Source organism: Melanerpes formicivorus, unplaced genomic scaffold (genome assembly GCF_026170545.1).
Source record: "Melanerpes formicivorus ecotype bairdi unplaced genomic scaffold, bMelFor1.0.p_v2 SCAF_11, whole genome shotgun sequence".
NCBI lineage: Eukaryota > Metazoa > Chordata > Aves > Piciformes > Picidae > Melanerpes > Melanerpes formicivorus.
The window spans coordinates 15,521,657-15,540,991 of NW_027142363.1; the positions used below are offsets into that span (position 1 = coordinate 15,521,657).

At 41.0% G+C, this 19,335-nt stretch overlaps 1 protein-coding gene across 1 annotated transcript in view; it reads left to right on the forward strand.

The window, feature by feature from the left end:
- Positions 1 to 19,335, forward strand: part of EPHA6 (EPH receptor A6) — a 255,468-nt gene that overhangs the window by 183,845 nt on the left and 52,288 nt on the right. Inside the window, exon 11 of the mRNA XM_068144634.1 lies at positions 11,222 to 11,431. Coding sequence (XP_068000735.1) covers positions 11,222 to 11,431 — 210 coding nt within the window. The remainder of the gene's footprint in view (positions 1 to 11,221; positions 11,432 to 19,335) is intronic.

A 19,335-nucleotide genomic window follows, 5' to 3' on the forward strand; every position in this document is an offset into this window, starting at 1 on the left:
TATTTTACAGTTTCAATTCACACTTCAGATATGGTTTATTCTTCTAAAATGCTTTTTAAAAGGGCTTTAAATAATATTCAGCATCCCAAGGCACTGTGGATGTATCATCAGCATTTCTGTTACAATTAGCAGAGCAAATGGCTGCAAAGTAACCTATTTAAGAAGAAATCCAGATGCTGCATTAATAATATCTGCTTCCTGCTAGAAGTCTACCCTTTAAAAAAAAAGGTTTGTGATCATAAAAAGAATCAGAGAGGGTTTAACCTTAGCAATCCCAATGAAAGCTGTTCAGTGAATATAACAATTCTTATGTGGTGGGATTTGGAAGGGCCTACAAGAGATTCTGCCTTTCTTAGTATTTAAAGGAAGCACCTGCTACAGTGCAAAGTGTTTTTACTCCTCTTCACACCTAAATCCTAAAATCTTAATGGCCTTTACTTCCCTGATTTACAGATAAGGAAATAAAGCACCAAGATGTTATCTGCATAATATTGTGCACAAGTGCATGGCAGAGAATAGAAATGAAATTGGTTTCACTGAGTCCCAGGCCAGCAGCTTACACATCCTTCATCTTACTCAGTGATGTATTTTGGTTGCAGTTATGTGACCAAGTCCTCAAGTCAGTCAGTGCATTATTTTCTGCTGTTTGTATGAATTAAACAGCAAGCTCAGCTAGATTGTGATGTTCTCCCCACAAAATATCCTGTATACTGGCTGCTAACTTTGAGCTTTTGGGTGAAAAATTTGGAATATGAAAATACTTCAGATATATTCTTAGTGAAAAGCCATCAGCTAATTAAAACGAATTCTGTAAGCTGATGATCATTAATTACAGTGATTGTGCACCACTCGATGCTAAATTTTCCTTAGAAATCCTTCATTATTTTTGTGTTATATAAAACTCATTCCCAGAAGATGAAAGTTTGTTATCTTTTTCACTCGTATAAGGCCTAAGCATGTAAGCTAAACACCTCATGAGAAATTTGCCCTCAATGAAGTGGTCATTTGACTAGAAATAAGGTACATGTGACTTCAGTTCTGGTAATACATGCAGCAATGTCTTTGAAAAAGAATGTGAGTGTCCACCTCAGTATTTCCTTAGGGCCTAGAAGCTCCTTTTTCAGTATTACTCCAACAGCTGCTGGGTAGAAATAATCTCTGTGTGGAAAGAAAAAGGATATCTTAGGATTTGAGGTACAATTTCCTGTTACCAACATCACACACAGACCTTGGATGGGACACAGAATTAACCAGGTTGGAAAAGACCTTCCAGATTATCAAGTCCAACCTATCAACCAACACTATCTAATCACACAATCACAGAACAATAAGGTTGGAAGAGACCTCAAAGATCATCAGGTCCAACCTGTCACCCATGACCTCATGACTACAAAACAATGGCTCCAAGTGTCATGTCCAATCCCCTCTTGAACACCTCCAGGGATGGTGACTCCACCACCTCCCTGGGCAGCACATTCCAATGGCGAATGACTCTCTCAGTGAAGAACTTTCTCCTCACCTCCAGCCTAAACCTCCCCTGGCACAGCTTGAGACTGCATCCTCTTGTTGTGGGCTGGTTGCCTGGGAGAAGAGAGCAACCCCCACCTGACTACAACCTCCCTTCAGGGAGTTGTAGAGAGCAATAAGGTCTCCCCTGAGCCTCCTCCTCTCCAGGCTAAGCAACCCCAGCTCTCTTAGCCTCTCCTCACAGGGCTTGCGCTCATTGCCTGCATTTCAATCACTTGCCTGTGTCTTGGGAGATCTTAATCATTTATTCTGCCAGCATATGAGGAAAATGATAAATATACAAAGAGCTGAAAGGGCAGCTATCTATATTGACAGGAAGATGTACTTGGTAATTAGATAGGATAGTTGCGGTCAGAGGTATTTGCTCAGGCTTGTTGATACCAGCTATATGGCTGGCATATATATGGCAAGAAATGCAACAAAAAGAAATGTATTTTTAAAAAAAGGCCTAAAACCCACAAAATATTTTTAACAAACAGTTTGCTACTGCTGTAGGTTTGAGATGTCTGTTTTCTGAGCATGGCCATGACTAAGCAAACCCCACGGGTACCGAACCACCGCTTGATCTTGCAGTCTTCATACACGACATAAATGCAGTCCTATTTTGCTGTGGGAAGATAGAGATGAGTGCCACATTGCACTCGAGCCCATCCAACAGTTCAGAGGGTGATCAGTATCTGGGTGATACCCAGATCTGAGTCCCAGTTTCACTCTGTTTATCACTTTTTTCCACAGTCTTGTCCATCAGATGACTGTAATTATTTCTGCAAGTGTTCTTTGCCCTGCGGTTGGTCCGCTCACCCTATCACATGCTCCTCTGCTCATTCCACTCTCTAAGTAGATGCCACACAGACTTATGAAGCTATCAAGAGTCATCTACTCTTTTCACAGCTCCACTTAAAAAGTCATTCTGGGATAAAACAGTTTGAATTTAGCATCACATAGACAGCAACAGGGTGATGAGGCACCTAGGTGGCTTCTGTGCTTGCTGGGGCTGCTACTTATTAGGTTCATTTGCACAGAATGACAGCTGAGGAGCTGGCTGTGATCTTCTCTCATTCTTCTTGTGCATCATTCAGCATGGGCATGGATTTAAACCACAAAAAAGGAACGCATCTGGAAGAGACTTTGTGGATTTTTGTTTGTGGTTAGCTACATAGAATCATGTAAAATCAACAAGAAATCTATGACCAGAGCACTTTGCTATATTTCTGCAGCTGTAGACTACCAGGCTACTGTCAGTTTTTTATTCTTGCTCAATATCCAAGGTGTGCTTACCAATAGTCAGTGCAGTGAAGCAAGAACCAGGGACACAGCAATATTAATCAGATGAGAACTTGTAGTGCAGCAGGTTCTGTAGTGTAGCAGGCCTGATACTAAAATAATCCATCAGCTGTATCCACTGCGGTACATTTTCTCACCCTTCTTTGTTAGGCAGGGAATGTGCACTCTCCGGGGATGAATGTGGGAGAGAAAGCTCCTCAGGTTTTGCAACATTTTCCCTTAAATGCACCCCAAAGAGATAGATGTTTAGGTTTGAAAGATGCTCCAGTCTTACCCAGTTTTGTGAATCTCTAAGCATAGGAGGAAGTAATTAATTTACCTACAGTAATCACAGCGTCATCCTGCTTTCTTCATTGTTATTACTGGCAATACTAATGCTCCTCTTGCTACCTTAAAAATTCTGACTGATATATACCCTTCCACTTCAGGATATTACAATACTTGTAAAAAAATATTAGATTAGATTTATTTACAGTCATGCATAGTAGGTAAAAATGCTGTAAAATATATTTTGCTCTTCTAAAGAAAGTATTTTCTAAAGTTTCTATTAAAAACTATGTGTACTTAACTGCCTTAGAGCACTAACTGCAGCAGACTGTACAGCAAATGAAAGCCTGGAACTCAGCACCAAATTTTCATCCCTTGAGGCCAGTCTAGCAGAGGCTAAGTGTAAAAATGTGTTTAAAAAAAAATAAATATATACTAGAAGGAGAAAATGCTGCGATATATTGCTCTGTGATTGCTCTGTGATTGTTATGAAGTTATCCTCAGAGCAGCTCAGGCTCACCCTTCTTTTAACTAGAGCTGGATGCTGTGGCAGACACCTACATTTAATGTGTTTGGAGGAAAACTTGAAAAAGAAAAATGAAGGCTTGTAGAAAGTTCTATGAAACGATGTTGTGGAGTCTATGTTGTACATCCATCTAACATGGCCTCACTAGACAGAGTCAGCTTTGGGGAAACGAGACCAGATGGCCTTTGCTGAGTTTAATGGTTCCTATTATTATTTATCTGCATCCAGAGAGGCAACATTAAAGCTCATAACAAATACACCTTCTCCTGCTTTCTCATGCAGCATTCATGTGTGCTTTTATTTATTGGAGGCATGTTCATTTCCTTGCAGGATGAGTGGTGTTTTGCTTTCAGAAGTGACTCTGTAAAGGAGGAAAACAGCACTGGGGACTGTTGATACCAGTTACTTTTTCTGAAGCAAAAAAAACCCCAAACTGAGCAACTAGAAACCAAGTTTGAATGAATGTGTTACCTTAATAGTGAAATTACAAGCAGTATATATTTATGTGATTGAAGATTACACTGAGAAGCTGTCATTGATGCTACAGAGCCAACATTTGTCCACAAGCAATGTTTCACCCTGCTGGAGACAGCTACTGCTCTGAGAAGTTAATTTTAAAATGATGGGTATTTTTAATCACTGTGTATATTCTTCCTACTGAGCCACAAGAAATTTAATACAAGCCATATTGCATTTCAAGTCAAAAGAATTTGGTAGGGAAGATGCACACTTTTCAGTGTGCTCTTTATCTTTGTGATATGTGGAGAATATGTAAGAAACCAGGAAATCAGAACAGAGCCAGTGCTATCTAGGCCTTTAAAAAGAAAGGAAGAGAAGCCAGAAATTGCAGGCCAGTCAGCTTAATGTCAACTGCTGTAACATTTCTGCAACAAATTATCAAGAAAGTATTTATAAGCACCTTAAAGATAACAGCAAGATAAGTGTGAGCCAATCTGGATTTGTCAAGAACAAATTACCTTGAACAGACTGATTCCCTTTTGTAACAGGGCTCAGACATTGTAGGTATGGGAGAAGCAGTTAATGTCTTGGATTTTGACTTCAATAAGGCTTTGAAACTCTCTCACATGAGATCCTTAAGAGCAGCTAGAGCAATACAATTTTCATTAAATGTCTGTTGTTGGACACTGCACTGGCTATGTACTGTATAGAAAGAATGGACTCTGGATGAAAGTAGAGTTGTTCTGCAGCCTGTGATCCCCATATTTTCACCCCCTTGCCTGGTGGATGTGGGGCAGGCTGTGGATGTAGTCTGCCTGGACTTCAGCAAGGCCTTTGACACCGTCCCCCACAGCAAACTCCTGGCCAAGCTGTCAGTCCATGGCTTGGCCAGCAGCACTCTGAGCTGGGTTAGGAACTGGCTGCAGGCTGAGCCCAGAGAGTGGCGGTGAATGGTGCCACATCCAGCTGGCAGCCAGGCACTAGTGGGGTCCCCCAGGGATCAGTGTTGGGCCCCATCCTGTTCAACATCTTCATAGATGATCTGGATGAGGGCATTGACTTTATCATCAGTAAATTTGCAGATGACATCAAGCTGGGGGCAGGAGTTGATCCGTTAGAGGGTGGGCGAGCTCTGCAGAGGGACCTTGTCATGCTGGACAGATGGGCAGAGTCCGAGGGCATGAGATTGAGCACATCTAAGTGCCAGGTTCTACACATTGGCCACAACAACCCCATGAAGTGCTACAGGCTGGGGTCAGAGTGGCTGGAGAGCAGCCAGGCAGAAAGGGACCTGGGGGTACTGGTTGATAGAAGGCTGAACATGAGGCAGCAGTGTGCCCAGGTGGCCAAGAAGGCAAATGGCATCTTGCCCTGCATCAGGCATGGTGGCATGGTGTGGTCAGCAGGAGCAGGGAAGTCATTGTGCCCTGTACTCAGCACTGGTTAGGCCACACCTTGAGTCCTGTGTCCAGTTCTGGGCCCTTCAGTTTAGGAAAAATGTTGAGATGCTGGAAGGTGTCCAGAGAAGGGCAACAAAGCTGGGGAGGGGTCTGGAGCACAGCCCTGTGAGGAGAGACTGAGGGAGCTGGGGTTGCTTAGCCTGGAGAGGAGGAGTCTCACGGGAGACCTTCTTGCTGTCTACAACTACCTGAAGTGAGGTGGTAGCCAGGTACAGACCAGCCAGTGGCTGGTCTCTTCTCCCAGGCAACCAGCACCACAACAAGAGGACAGTCTCAAGCTGTGCCAGGGGAGGTTTAGGCTGGATGTTAGGAAGAAGTTCTTCACAGAAAGAGTGATTGGCCATTGGAATGTGCTGCCCAGGGAGTTGGTGGAGTCACCATCACTGGAGGTGTTTAAGAAGAGACTGGATGAGGCACTTAGTGGTTGATTAGATGGTGTTGGGTGATAGGTTGGACTTGATGATCTTGAAGGTTTTTTCCAACCTGGTTAATTCTATTCTTCTATTCTTCTTCTATTAACTTTCTGCATCCTGAGATTGCAACTAAACTTAAAAAAATTTCAGTCAGTGCAAAGTTGAGCAGAAACACAGGCAGACAGAAGGAGGGAGCTAGAATTTAAAATAATCACTAGAAATTTAAGAAATAATTTAACACCTACTTAGTTTTAAAAGCTAATTAGAAATAAGTAAAGACAAGAGCGTGATACTCCACCAAGGATGGAATGATCAGCTATAGAGGACAGAGAAACCTGGTTTGAAAGAAGTCTGCTGGAAGAAATTATTCTGGAGGTTGCATTAGGTCTGGGATGTCACATTGCAGTGAAACAGAATCTAGGAACAGGATTATCCCCTACAAGGTCTGCAAGGTAACTTTTGCTTAGTGAGGCCTCAGAGTATTGTATTCTGTTCAGAACTTAATGCTGCAGGAACTGTATGGAGTAGCTGGGCAGAGTCCACAACAAAATCACAAAGAATATTTACCAAGTAAGTGACATCTCTGGACTGAACCATTAAGCCCAAAGAAAAGAGCAAGATAGTTATTTAGTCTTCATGGGCATAAAAAGTAGTTGTGAATAAGAACTGAAATCTGTGCCAGTCTAAGTGCCGTTCTCAAGGGAGGCATCTTATTTAAGAGAGCGTCTTATTTAAGGTGTGATACAGAGTGAGTGGGATAAAAAATACTGACCCTAATGGTCTTTAATTGCAGGTTAGGAATGCAAGTCAGAAATTACACAGGGTGGAAAGGTGATTTGACCCCACCTCAAATCCCTTCCAGCTCTGTGATTCTGACAGCTGTATTCCAGTGCACCAAAGTGGGTAGAGACATCTGGTTATTCATAGCATCATAGTATCAGTCAGGGTTGGAAGGGACCACAAGGATCATCTAGTTCCAATCCCCCTGCCATGGGCAGGGACACCCCACACTAGATCAGGCTGCCCAGAGCCAGAGTATTCCAGGACATCCCTCTCTTACTGATGTAGCTGAGGAAGGAAAACAGGATTGCAAGTTGAAAGGCTACAGCTGCTATTCTGTCCAGATTTGAGAGAGGATATTTCATCCTAAAATGAGTTCAGAATAGATTAATCTTGTAAAAAATGTATTTAATAATTTTTAGAAAAGGTATTTTTAATGGCTGAAGAGGCACTTGTATTTTTGTGTAAGGTCACTCAGTAGCATTTAAAATGAACTAAAGTAATTTCAGGGGTTTATGTATTCCATTTAATGAAATTAGGTGCTACTAATTGTATGGGACCCTGTTAACAGTTGATTAAAGAAATTGGCAATTGACCTTATTCGGTACAGGAACCTGAATGCATGAGTTATACTTGTAAATACCAAACTGCAGCTTGAATATTGGAAGATTTATCCTGGTAAAGTTCTATCATTTACTTTGCATGTTAGAATAGGAACAATAAATACATAGCAAAAACTGTATGTATATACTGACCAGTAGGAGCCATTGGTGGTAACTATGATCTAAGTTAGACATAGACATAGCATTTTCAATGCTATTTTCTATCTAAAATCATATCTAAATCACCTTCAGTAAAATATTTAGACCTGTAGGAAATCCTATACTCTTCTAAGAATATAAGGGCGTAAAAGTGCTCTGACTTACATGGCAGATTACAAACTGGATTTCAGAATAGAGAAAAGTCCAGAAACAATACAGAAAAAAATCAGTGACCATGACTCCAAAAGTTTACTCAGTACTAATACAGAAAATACCTTCTGTGAAAACAGATTCCATGGACTTGTGGGAAAGCACTGAATTAGTGCCTGCTGCAGCTGGAAACAAGAGCGTGAAAAGGAATGAGAGAAAATTAGGTTATCATCCTTCCTCCCCTACAGTAACTGACCCTCTTCACCAGCTATTGTCAGTGATATTGAAAAGTCTGTAACAGAAGATTCCATGTACATAAGGCTTTCAAAATGAATGAAAAAAGAAATGCTTATTTTGGGGCATTTCCAAGGCTACATAAATGCAATGGTGACTACTCAGATATTGCCTCTATACTATACTGCTGAGAAAAGTTTATTTGGCAAAGCCATTAAAGCCTGATTAAAATTTGATGGAATTATAAGATAAATGTGGTTAAGTCCACTGTGGTCTGAATAGCTGCCAGTATTGATTAACACTCCAGTGGGAATCCTACCAAAAGCATATTTCAGATCTAAGTCATGGGAATCAGAATAAAGCTCTGGATAATAACAGCCATATCATTCAGATTCAGATGAGGGTTTTATGTCCCTAAAAGACAAGTGAATGAAACAGGATAATGAGTTGGTCTGACAGGTGTACATGGGGATTTACAAATGCTGAAAGCACAAGGCCAGTTTCATACTTAGTTGAATTTTCCAAGTGTCAAATACGGCCCATAGGTTCTGTCCTGAGCAGCCTAAATCAGACAAATATTTTGATACAGTAGAAAATAAAAGTTTATAGATTTTAAGGGAGTACAACAGGCATGGAAAGTGATTACAGAGAGATCTGAGAGAAGATTGTTAACACTGACAGGAAAAGTTGCAGTTGGCAATAAAAAGATATAAAACCAAGCATGAGAAGGGACAGAGGAGAATACAGGCAGAAGAGGATGCAGAGAAATATACAATGGAAGAGGGAGAACAGAATAAAATTGCAACTGGTATGTTAGAAAGTCTGTCATTTCCTTAAATGTGGGGATAAGCTTGGAAGTTTTTGTTCCAAGGCAGATGCCCAAAGAAATTTGAAAGAAGGAGGGAGAGGATGGCAAAAACATTGAGATTGTTTTTAGCTCAGCCATTTCCACTATACCAGCAAGGCAAACACTGAGATTTGGAAAGAGCAGAAAAAGGTTATGTTTTATGAAAAAACAGTCAAGCATGGTCTGGATTTTAAAGAGCACAGACTGAAAAAGGCAGGAATGAATGCTTGTCATTTAAGGGGACAAAAGGTTAAGGGAGGTTTTGCAGATGACTCTGGAGTTTGTTGAAAGAATGGAGCTGTTCATGATAATGAGGAGGAGGTAAGATCTAGAGGTTTAGGGGCTTGCTTTTGTTTAGTGCTTTGTGGTGGGGGCAGGAGGGACTTGGTTGGTTGGTTGTTTTGCAGAAGTAAGTCATAGGTGCTTTGTTCCAAATCCTAATTCTACAGCTAAAATAGTAAAATAATAAATAAAATAAAATAAAATAAAATAAAATAAAATAAAATAAAATAAAATAAAATAAAATAAAATAAAATAAATAAAATATATGTTGGATAGAGTTCACATCCTTCCTTTATAGGAAGGATCTTGAAGTACTTAAGAATATTCTCTTTTGTCTCTCTTTGCTTAATGGCTAGATGGGGTGTTTTGGCCTTTGAGAAGTTCCCCTTGTGGTAGGGGCCTGTGACAGGGAATATCATAGGCCCATAACAGCAGATGGCCCTCTGTAAAATGTCTGGCTATCACACTTGTGTCTTGGCCCTCACCTGAGTGGTCTGCAGAACTAATTGCTTTCAGGTGGTTCTCATGGAGACAACAAAGGCATGGGGGTTGCTATAGGTGTGACAATTACTCTGAGAGATCTGTCTGCACTTTTGTATGGGCAATTTAGAGTAAAAGATGTTCCAGAGCACTGACACAAGGGGAAGAGCTTGCAGTGATAGGACCAGAGACAATGGTTTTAAACTGGAGCAGGGTAATTTTAAGTTGGACATAAGGAGAAAGTTCTTTACAATGAGGGTGGTAAAATACTGGAGCAGGTTGCCCAGGGATGTGGTTGGGGCCCCATTCCTGGAGACATTCAAGATCAGACTTGATGTGGACCTGGGCAGCCTATCTGTTTGGAGGTGTCCCTGCTCACTGCAGGGGAGTCAGACAAGACAACCTTTGACAATGTTGTTCAACCCAGTCAAATCTGTGAATCTGTGGAAGTTTACTGAATTTGTCCCCTACAAATATCATGCTTCAATGTATGAGCTACACAATAGGAATACCCTGAATGCTTATCAGAAAACCTGCTACGTGTCTGTAGCTCAGTGCCGAGGATGTCACAAGAAAATATGGAACGTTAAGATGCTTGCAGAGAAGCTGCTCTTGTTACCATAAAAGCCTGGCTCACTGAATAATCCACAAAAAGCTAAACATCTGCCAGCTGAGGTCACAAAAAAAATACTGCTGCAAGCTGTGCTCTGTAAATGGTATCTAGAGTGGACCTAAACCAGTCAAAGAAACAATAAGCAGATCTCTGTATGGATACTTGCTTGGTCCCCAGTGCCACATAATTCAGGAGCCTTCTAATGTAGCAGGCTTAGAAGTGTTAACTTTAGTGTTGTAAGTGGGAAATTAAGGCCCACCAGGACTGACCAAGTGGCTGAGCGTAGTTAATGACATAAGTATTATTTACATGTTCAACTCCAATAGATTTCAGCAGGAGTTAAGCTGCTTAATGCACTCATGGGTCTGAGCTAAATGGGCTTAGTCAGCCAGGAAGACTTTGGAAAAGCTACATGACCTGCAACCTGAATCTGTTTTCTAATCTAGTGTTCAGAGATTGTATAGCATTAGGTGCAGAACGGATAGAAGGTAAAGCCCCTCATTTTTTCCAGGTTTATTTTATTTTTCAAACAAACAAGCCCTCCAAAACAAGCAAAAAGCAAGGTAACATCAGTACCTCACACAGACGATCGTGGCAGAGGCAAAAGGGGAGCAGGAAGTTGTTTCCTGAGGCCATGGAGTAAGAGATGAAGAGACAATTTTCCTGTGCAGTGTCATTCTTGTATCCAAAAATAGTGTATGGGGAAAGAGTTCTTCATATCTGAGGGTAAAAGATATTAACTGCTGTTAGTAAAAAGATTGTGGAGTACGTGAAAATATGTAAGAAAAGGGGGATAAACTTCCCAATGAGAAATGGGATAGCTTGAACTGCTGACCAACTTAAATACCAGAAAAATAAGCTTGGTCAGGTTGGTTGCATGGGATAGAATAGAATAGAATAGAATAGAATAGAATAGAATAGAATAGAATAGAATAGAATAGAATAGAATAGAATAGAATAGAATAGAATAGACCAGGTTGGAAGAGACCTTTGAGATCATGGAGTCTAACCTATCATCCAACACTATCTAATCAACTGCAAATACTAGAAATGTATTTAAATATACACTGTTACCTACATTAATGTGAAAATGATGAAAAGTAGCTACATTCTTTGATCCTGCGTCTTTACTTTGCAGAAGCACGATGGCCACTTCACAGTCATCCAGCTGGTTGGCATGCTGCGGGGGATTGCATCTGGCATGAAGTACCTCTCAGACATGGGCTATGTACACCGTGACTTGGCAGCCCGTAATATCTTAGTCAACAGTAACCTCATGTGTAAAGTCTCTGATTTTGGTTTGTCACGAGTGCTAGAGGATGATCCTGAAGCTGCTTACACAACAAGCGTAAGTTTATCTTACCTAATTTGAACAGCTGATTGCCTTGTGCCTCTTCTATTCCAGATTCAGATTTGCCTATGCCATAGGAATACTAGCTTGAACTGGTTTTGTTCCATTCTCAATCCCTGTGGTTTAGTAGCACTGTAAATATGTTTAAGGGCAGTTGTTTTGGGTTTTGGCTGTGTGTGGTGGTGAGAGAAGGTTCAGTTTGCCCTCCCACACAAAGAAACCACGGCTAACTCAGTCAGAGAAACAGAAATGGATAAGAGCTATATTTACAAGCAGGATGAGATGCAGTGAATATGTACACAATGTACAGTATTTACAATATATACGGAAATATACAACAAAGAGCGTAACACAGCAAATCTTTCCCTCCTCCAGTGAGGAGAAAGGTCCCCCCAACTGTACCCCCTTCCCCCCTGCCTCCCTTTTTTCCCAAAAAGGGTTAGAGAGAGAAAAGGTAACCATTAAGGAGGAAATTCTGTTAGCTCAAAGCGTATGCAAGAATTAGTTTCTTACCTGTTAGTTGAAGGTCAGCACCCGCCAGCACAAACAGAAAACAGCTGCTGCTCAGAGAGGATGAAACAGACAGACTGAAAAAGACAGACTGAGATTCAAACTGAACTAAAACTAAAAATTTAAAGTTGCATTCCACCAATCTACCAATGAAATTCATTTAGACTTATCTTTGTTTTCAATTTTTATACCAAAACATTCAGCCAGAGTGTTCCAGTAACTGTCCCTTCCTTAAAGGCTCAGCCTAAAATTGTCACACTGTGTAAGGGAAGTGTAATAAATCCAGGCAAAAGAGGGTTTAAGCAAATGTGTAAGCATAAATGTGAGACATTTTACATTCTTGTTTGGATTTTGTTTGGGTTTTGCTGCTTGGTTTGGGTTTGGGTTTTTCCACATAATTTCTGCTGCTTCTAACTTGTGCTCATTTACAAATATATGGAGGGGAATAGGAAAGGAGAGAATCTGACCAGCTCCACTGTTGTAAACATGGTGTCAAGCCTTATATTCAAAAATTAAAGCTTATTTCACTTAAACTTACCTTCTAACAGGATATGTAGGATCTTTCTCTCAAGGTTTACATCTCACTTCCTTAATGCTTAAATTCCTTATGTGATGAAATTATATGTGATAATTCATAGAGTGGAACGGGATTGGGATGGGTATTTGGTGGGGGGGGGTGTTCAACTAAAGTGAAAAATTCTTGAACATGGAGAAGCTTGTTCAAATTTGACTGAGAAGCAAAACACAAATTGCAATGTGAAGAAAGGAGGAGGAGTGTGTTGATGCTAATAATATTACAAGTTCAGATACAGCATTTTTTCACCATTACAAAATGTTCAGTTACATTCCTGTTATGATTACTACCACAACATTAAGAATCTTGGCTAATTACAAGCTGATTTCAAGTAATTTTCATTCCTATTGCTGAAACTAAAATTATCTCAGAACCAGAGTGCATTCTCATTAGTATTCTCACAAAATGCACAGAATTTGTATTTCCCATGAAAGGGCAAAGTGACAGAATTTTAATTGAGATAATAAATTGGCATTACATTTATTTTGACCTACTTCAACCTTCTTTGCTCTTTCACTTTAAAAAGTGATGTATGGCCAAGGTGAGGAACTCATCTGATTTAACTGTTTTGTAAGCATTCTGCTGTATCTCTTGAATTCTAGATAGCTATTGTAATGGGATTACAGATCTTTTACACCTCTATTTATGTATTTATTTATTTCTAGTTTAAATCAGAAACAGGGATATTCTGATAAATTAACTGTAAATTCCCCTTCTTGGAACAAGGTTGACATGGAACTGACTAGACCAAAGCCAGTCCCTTTGCAAAGTTCTCTATCAGTATCAATACACAAGGTGGGGGAGTGTGTGGCATCATAGTTTTTCACCTTAGAGGGGAAATTTTCCTCATTTAGTTCTCAAAACCTCTTTTGCTTCACACTGCTCCTTAGAATGAGGCTTGAAAGGAAAAATAAACATTATCGCCGCATAACAAGGGATTGCACGCTGCCTGAGCCTTGCTAATTGTCCCTGTGAGTGTGCTCAGCTGGTAGCAAATGCTCCCAGTGACAGGCGACTTACATTACATTGCTCAACATGGATCATGGACTAATCAGCTCAGCTGGTGGAAGGCACTGGAAATTGCCAAGCAATCTCTCCCAGTTAGGTTCAGGAAAAATACCAAATAATAATTTGAGGCTTTCAGCTATTGTTTATTCTGTAAGTTTCTACTGGGTACCAACACAATTGTATTTTCAGAGCAATTAATGCCTGCCTTTTTCACCATAGCTAGAGCTGCTTTTAATCAGGAAGTGTGATGTTGTTAGAAAAAGGAACATTCCATGGCAATGTATGTGTGTTGAAGGACTTTCTTGAAACACAGGACAAACTTTGATGAAATGCTCACTATTTTTCTGTTAGTTCACCTAACATGAGAGTCTGTGAGGCAGCAGTTACAGGTGGAATGCCCCAGAGCCATTGCTTCAGTCACAGAATCACAGAATGGGGGTTGGAAGGGACCTCTAGAGATCATCTAGTCCAATGCACCATGCTAGAGCAGGCTCACCTACAGCAGGCTGCACAGGAATATGTTCAGGTGGGCTTCAAAATTACTCCAGAGATGGAGACTCCACCGCCTCTCTGGGAAAACTGTTCCAATGCTCTACCACTCTCAGAGTTAAGAAGTGCCTCCTCATGTTCAGATGGAACTTCCTATGTTCAAGTTTGTGCCCATTACCTCTTGTCCTGACACTGGGCACCACTGAAAGAACACTGGCCACATCCTCCTGACTCCCACACTTTAAGTATTTATAAGTCTTCTCTAGGCTAAAAAGCCCCAAGTCTCAGCCTTTCTTCCTAAGAGAGATGCTCTAGTCCTCTAACCATCTTCATAGCCTTTGCTGTACTTTCTTGAGCAGTTACCTGTCCTTCTCTAACTAGGGCGGGCAGTTAGACATCTCCTAGGTTTCATCCACATGCTGTACTAGAAAATTATGCTGAGCAGGTATCAATAGTATGTTCATCAGAATATTGCAAGTAAGAATGGGACATCAGAGAGGCTGATGGCCAGCGACAGGACCCCATATCTGCCAGGAATTTAATCTACTTCAACCATGAACTCCTCAAAGATCAAAAAGCTTTGAAACTCAGGTGGGGAAATGCTATGTGTCGTTATAATGTGAACTAGAAACTTTGAACATAAGAAAAATTCAATGCAAAAAGTCAGGCACAACAGAAAGTAAAAAGCATTTTAAATCACTTGTTCCTTCAGCTCCTGCTCTTTCTGTCCTTGAAAATGGGTCTTCACATCCAGACTATTTCAATCACTGTGCCTGAGTCTGCCCTACTCTCTTTTGCCTCCAGTCCTTGGGAAATGTCCTCTTCTCATCCCTGAGGGTAGATTGACTGCTTCAGTCCCTGTTCTATGTTGCAGTCATTCTGTAAGATCTGGTGATTGCCAAGTTTTCTGAGAGTTGCTCTTTCCTGCCATATGCTCCATCCTCAGGGTATTCCTCCCCCTTGAGTAGGCCCAGCAGATGTTCTCCATAAGACTGCTCTGCAGGGAGTCAAATAGCCCTGTCATTTTTTTAAAGGAACACAGCACAATTGTGAACAAGATGGAGATGGCAGGGGAGAAGGAAATGTTTGTCACAGTGGCTGTGTAGGATTCAGTAAAGACTTCTACACTTCAAGCAGCCTTTCATGGTAACAGTGAATAGGACCTCACACTGGAGGTCATGTCCTCTTGGAGATTTCACTGACCGTTGTGATGTCATTGACCTTTTTTCTCATCATGAACATTTTCCCAACAGCAGGACATGTGTATTACTAGAAGTTTTTATAGCATCTATTTAGTTCCATACTGTGCTTTTGCCATATGAAGGTTAAGCCCTCAGTGCTCTTACAAAGGATTTCATGCTCTTAGAATTCATGTTTCTTTTCCACTGAGATTTTTCCTGATAACAGCACAGTACCTGCAGCTACGAGAAATCCTTAGGGTGAGTCTGCATATTGAACAGTGGTATTTTTAGGTTCATATCTCCCAGTACAGCACTGTCAGTGCTCAGAGGAAACTGTGATTATTTTTTGTCTTAGTCCTGATGTCACAAATAAGACAGGTCAAATGAGATGTTTGCTTTGGAAATAAGAGCAACAAGACAACAAGACAACCTAAGCCAAGAAATTAGATTGATTTATTTATTTATCTGTGATGCTGTGGTCAATATTTTATGAATGTTTTCCCAGGCATAAAAATGTAAATTGGTGCAAAAGACAAACTGGTAAAATGGGTTGCCTGCTCTCAAATATTAGCCAACAGGCCCTCATACCTTGGTAATTTACCACAGCTGCTCAGTCCCGAGTCAAACAATCATGTTCTGCTTTGTCTTCTTGTTATTTAACATATGTAGCTTTCTTTAGAAGAGATTTAGAATAGATCTTGTGTCCTTCCTGTTGGCACATCTTCCCATATGCAGGTCAAAATTTAGGAATGAAAATCTAGGAAAAGCAATAATAGTCATAGGGGAATATTTGAAAAGGAAGCCACCTAGGAAATTTCTGCGTTGTGTGCTCATGCTGAAACATGAGTTAGGAGACTATATGCAACTGAAGAGTTGTGGAAAGCTTGACAAATGCCCCAAACCAACACAATCTCAGATCATTACATTTCCCAGGAATTTCAGACTGTGACAATACTGTTTGGAGTGCTGTTGAATGTTGCAGACAAACCTCAGAAAACATCTTTCTGATTTCCATGAAGGCTTCATTCTTGTCTTCCAACCTATTGAATCAAAGGATATAAATAAGTTTTTGATAGGAAATAAGTTTTGATAGGAAATAAGAGATTCTGTTTGCTATTGGGAATCACAAAACTTGCAAGATATAATTTTAGAGTAGAAAGGAGCTTGGAACATCCAACAGCCAATCTTTGTGTTTCAGATTGGTCAGGAAAAGATCAGGTAAATTTTGGGGTAACTGGATAGCATGGGCCTTTGCTATGAAGACAAAATCTTCATTTTCAGTAGTGGTTTCCAAGGTAACAGCTGCTTATAAAAAGACATCCAGGCTCTTGCATCACTGCTTTCAGATATACTATGTTATATGATATAGATTCATTTAGGTCAAAACAGATTGATAATTCATGTGTATTTCAAAAGGAACCATTGTCTACCTGTAGCAAAATGTGTACACATATGTGGTCATATATGTAATCTTTTTCTTGTCTCTGCCATCACATATGCTCGATGACCAAGCATCAGATGCAGCATATTTGCTGAGACAGTGCTTTCTAAAATAACAGATTATCTGGAAGTGAGGGAAAAGGAAAAGGATGGTTACTTCCATTACTCTTACCACTTAGTTAAGAGGCAAATATATATCCCCTGTGGCTACAATGTTAAATGTGTGCCACTCGTGACCTGACTCACACATTTTTAGGACAAGCACTGATACTTGCAGAAATCTTTTAACTAGAGGTTGTATGCTTCCAGGGTTGCTGTGTGAGATTAGAATATTTTGCCAAATTAGAGGTACAGAACGCAATGGGACCATGAAGGAGAATGGGTTGTCTTTTGGTAAGGCAATCAGCATCATCTTGTTTCAGTGCTGGTAGCTGCTGCCTATCTCCAGACACTGCAAATCCCTGTTTTTAGCTGGGTGTCAGCCTGCTGAGCGCAATGGGTTGCTTTTAACTACTATATAATAGTAGGAATAACTCCTGTAGGGCTCAGGTACTAACATAAAAAGTAAATATTTTCAAGTAGTTAATTTCTCAGTGTATGAGCAAGAAGTCAAGAAGGAAGTTAGTAAGAGCTATGCTAATATGGTCAGCCTGCACTAGCGGATGGGAGATGCAGGAGCTAGTTTTAAACTGTGTTGCAATTTGGTCAAGTAGTGGTGAGGTGAATGACCTGCATGTAACTTGCCAGCTTCAGCTGGATACATTCCCCACTTCCTACAACCCAAGGGGGTTGGAGGCCCTGCAGGTGTGCCCTTCAAGCCTCTGTCTTCTATTGTGTTGGCCTAGGCAAAGATAAAATGTGCTTAGGTTATGCTCAAGGACAAATAGCCAGTGGGTAAAGGAGTAGCCAAAGGAAGGAATGTCTTAAAAGAAAAAGTCTGCCTTCTGGGTTCTAACTGTGAGATGTGATGACTTTTAGTAAATAGTTGTATGTTTAAAAGATGCAGAAATCCCAAGCTTACTCATCCAGTATAGGACATGGTGTTTGCTATTTACTTGGCTTATTTGTAGTAGCCATTTGACATGGGTTGAGTTAAATCTGCTGATGTGTATTCAATACCATGCTGCCATCATGCAGCTTCAAAATGAAAGTGCTGGCTGAAGCCAAGTATCATGGGGGCTTGAAGTTCAGTAACATGAGAGGCTTCCTGTTCCACTTGCTGCTTCTGGTTTCCATTTTGAGATGTCTTTTCATCTGTGCTGGCTGCTGCATGCTTGGGTGGAGTGAACTGTTTCATTGCTGGCTTCTGCTGCTACTTCTGTCTTTGCTAAGGTAATTGCACAGCATAGAATCTCAGTAAACTCCTTTTCTCAACCTAGAGGGGTTTCTGTGTTATTTTCCCTCCTGTCTGTGTGTGGGGCTGGGTGCTTGCCTGTTACAGCAGGCTTTGTTAACCCAGGACACCCTTCAAGATGGAAATCTGCTTTCAACAAAATTGAAGCATTTTAACACATCCATGCTTTAAAATTCTCTGCCCAGCTTCTATCAGCTGTGATCTCAAGTTCATTTAAGAGTGTTTCTGTTTTATTTAACCCTCCTGAAAGTTAGCAATAGAAACGTTAACACAATATAACACAGTCCACAACCAGCCTGGCCCAAGGAGCTCTTGCAGGGGCTCAGGGAAAAAGGAGAGTTTAGCACCTTTGGAAAGAGGGGCAAGCAACTCAGGAAGAATACAGAGATTAGGTAGGTCATGCAGAGAGAACATCAGAAAGGCAAAAACCCAGCTCTAATTTAACCTGGCCTCTGCTGTGAGGGATTACAAAGGAAAATAAAAAAAGGTTTTTACAACTACATTAACAAAAAGCAAGCCAAGAACAATGTCCACCCTTTACTAGATGCAGGGGGGAACATTACTATCAAGGATGAGGAAAAGGCTGAGGTATTTAATGCCTTCTTTTTCTTAGCCTTTAATAGTCATACCCATCATTCTCAGGGTATTAAGCCTCCTGATAGGGATGGAGAGCAGTATCCACTCCCCATAATCCAGCAGGAAGTAGTTAATGACCTGCTGTGCCACCTGGACACTACGGGGTGTCTATATGGCTAAATGAGATTCACACAAGACTGCTGAGGGAGCTGGCAGAGGAGCTTGTCAAGCCACTCTCCATCATACATCTGCAGCCCTGGTTAACAGGGGAGGTGCCAGACAATTGGAAGCTTGCTGACGTGACACCCAGTACAAAAAGGGTCAAAAGGAGGATCCAGGGATCTCCAGGCCTGTCAGCCTGATCTCAGTACCATGGAAGATTATGGACCAGTTCATCTTGAGTGCACTCACATGGCAAGTGCAGGACAATGGTGGGATCAGGCCCAGCCAGCATGGACTCATGAAAGGCAGGTCCTGCTTGACCAACCTGACCTCTTCCTATGGCTAGGTGACCCACCTAGTGGATGAAGGAAAGGCTGTGGACACTGTCTACCTGGACTATAGTATAGCCTTTGACACCATCTCCCACAAGATTCTCCTCAAGAAACTTGTGACCCATGGCATGAACAGGTGGACTCTTGGCTGGATTAAGTTTGCAAATGACACTAAATTGAGCAGTAGTGTTGATGTACTCAGGGGCAGGAAGGCACTGTAGAGAGATATGGACAAGTTAGATCAGTGGGATGAGATTTAACAAGATCAAGTTCTG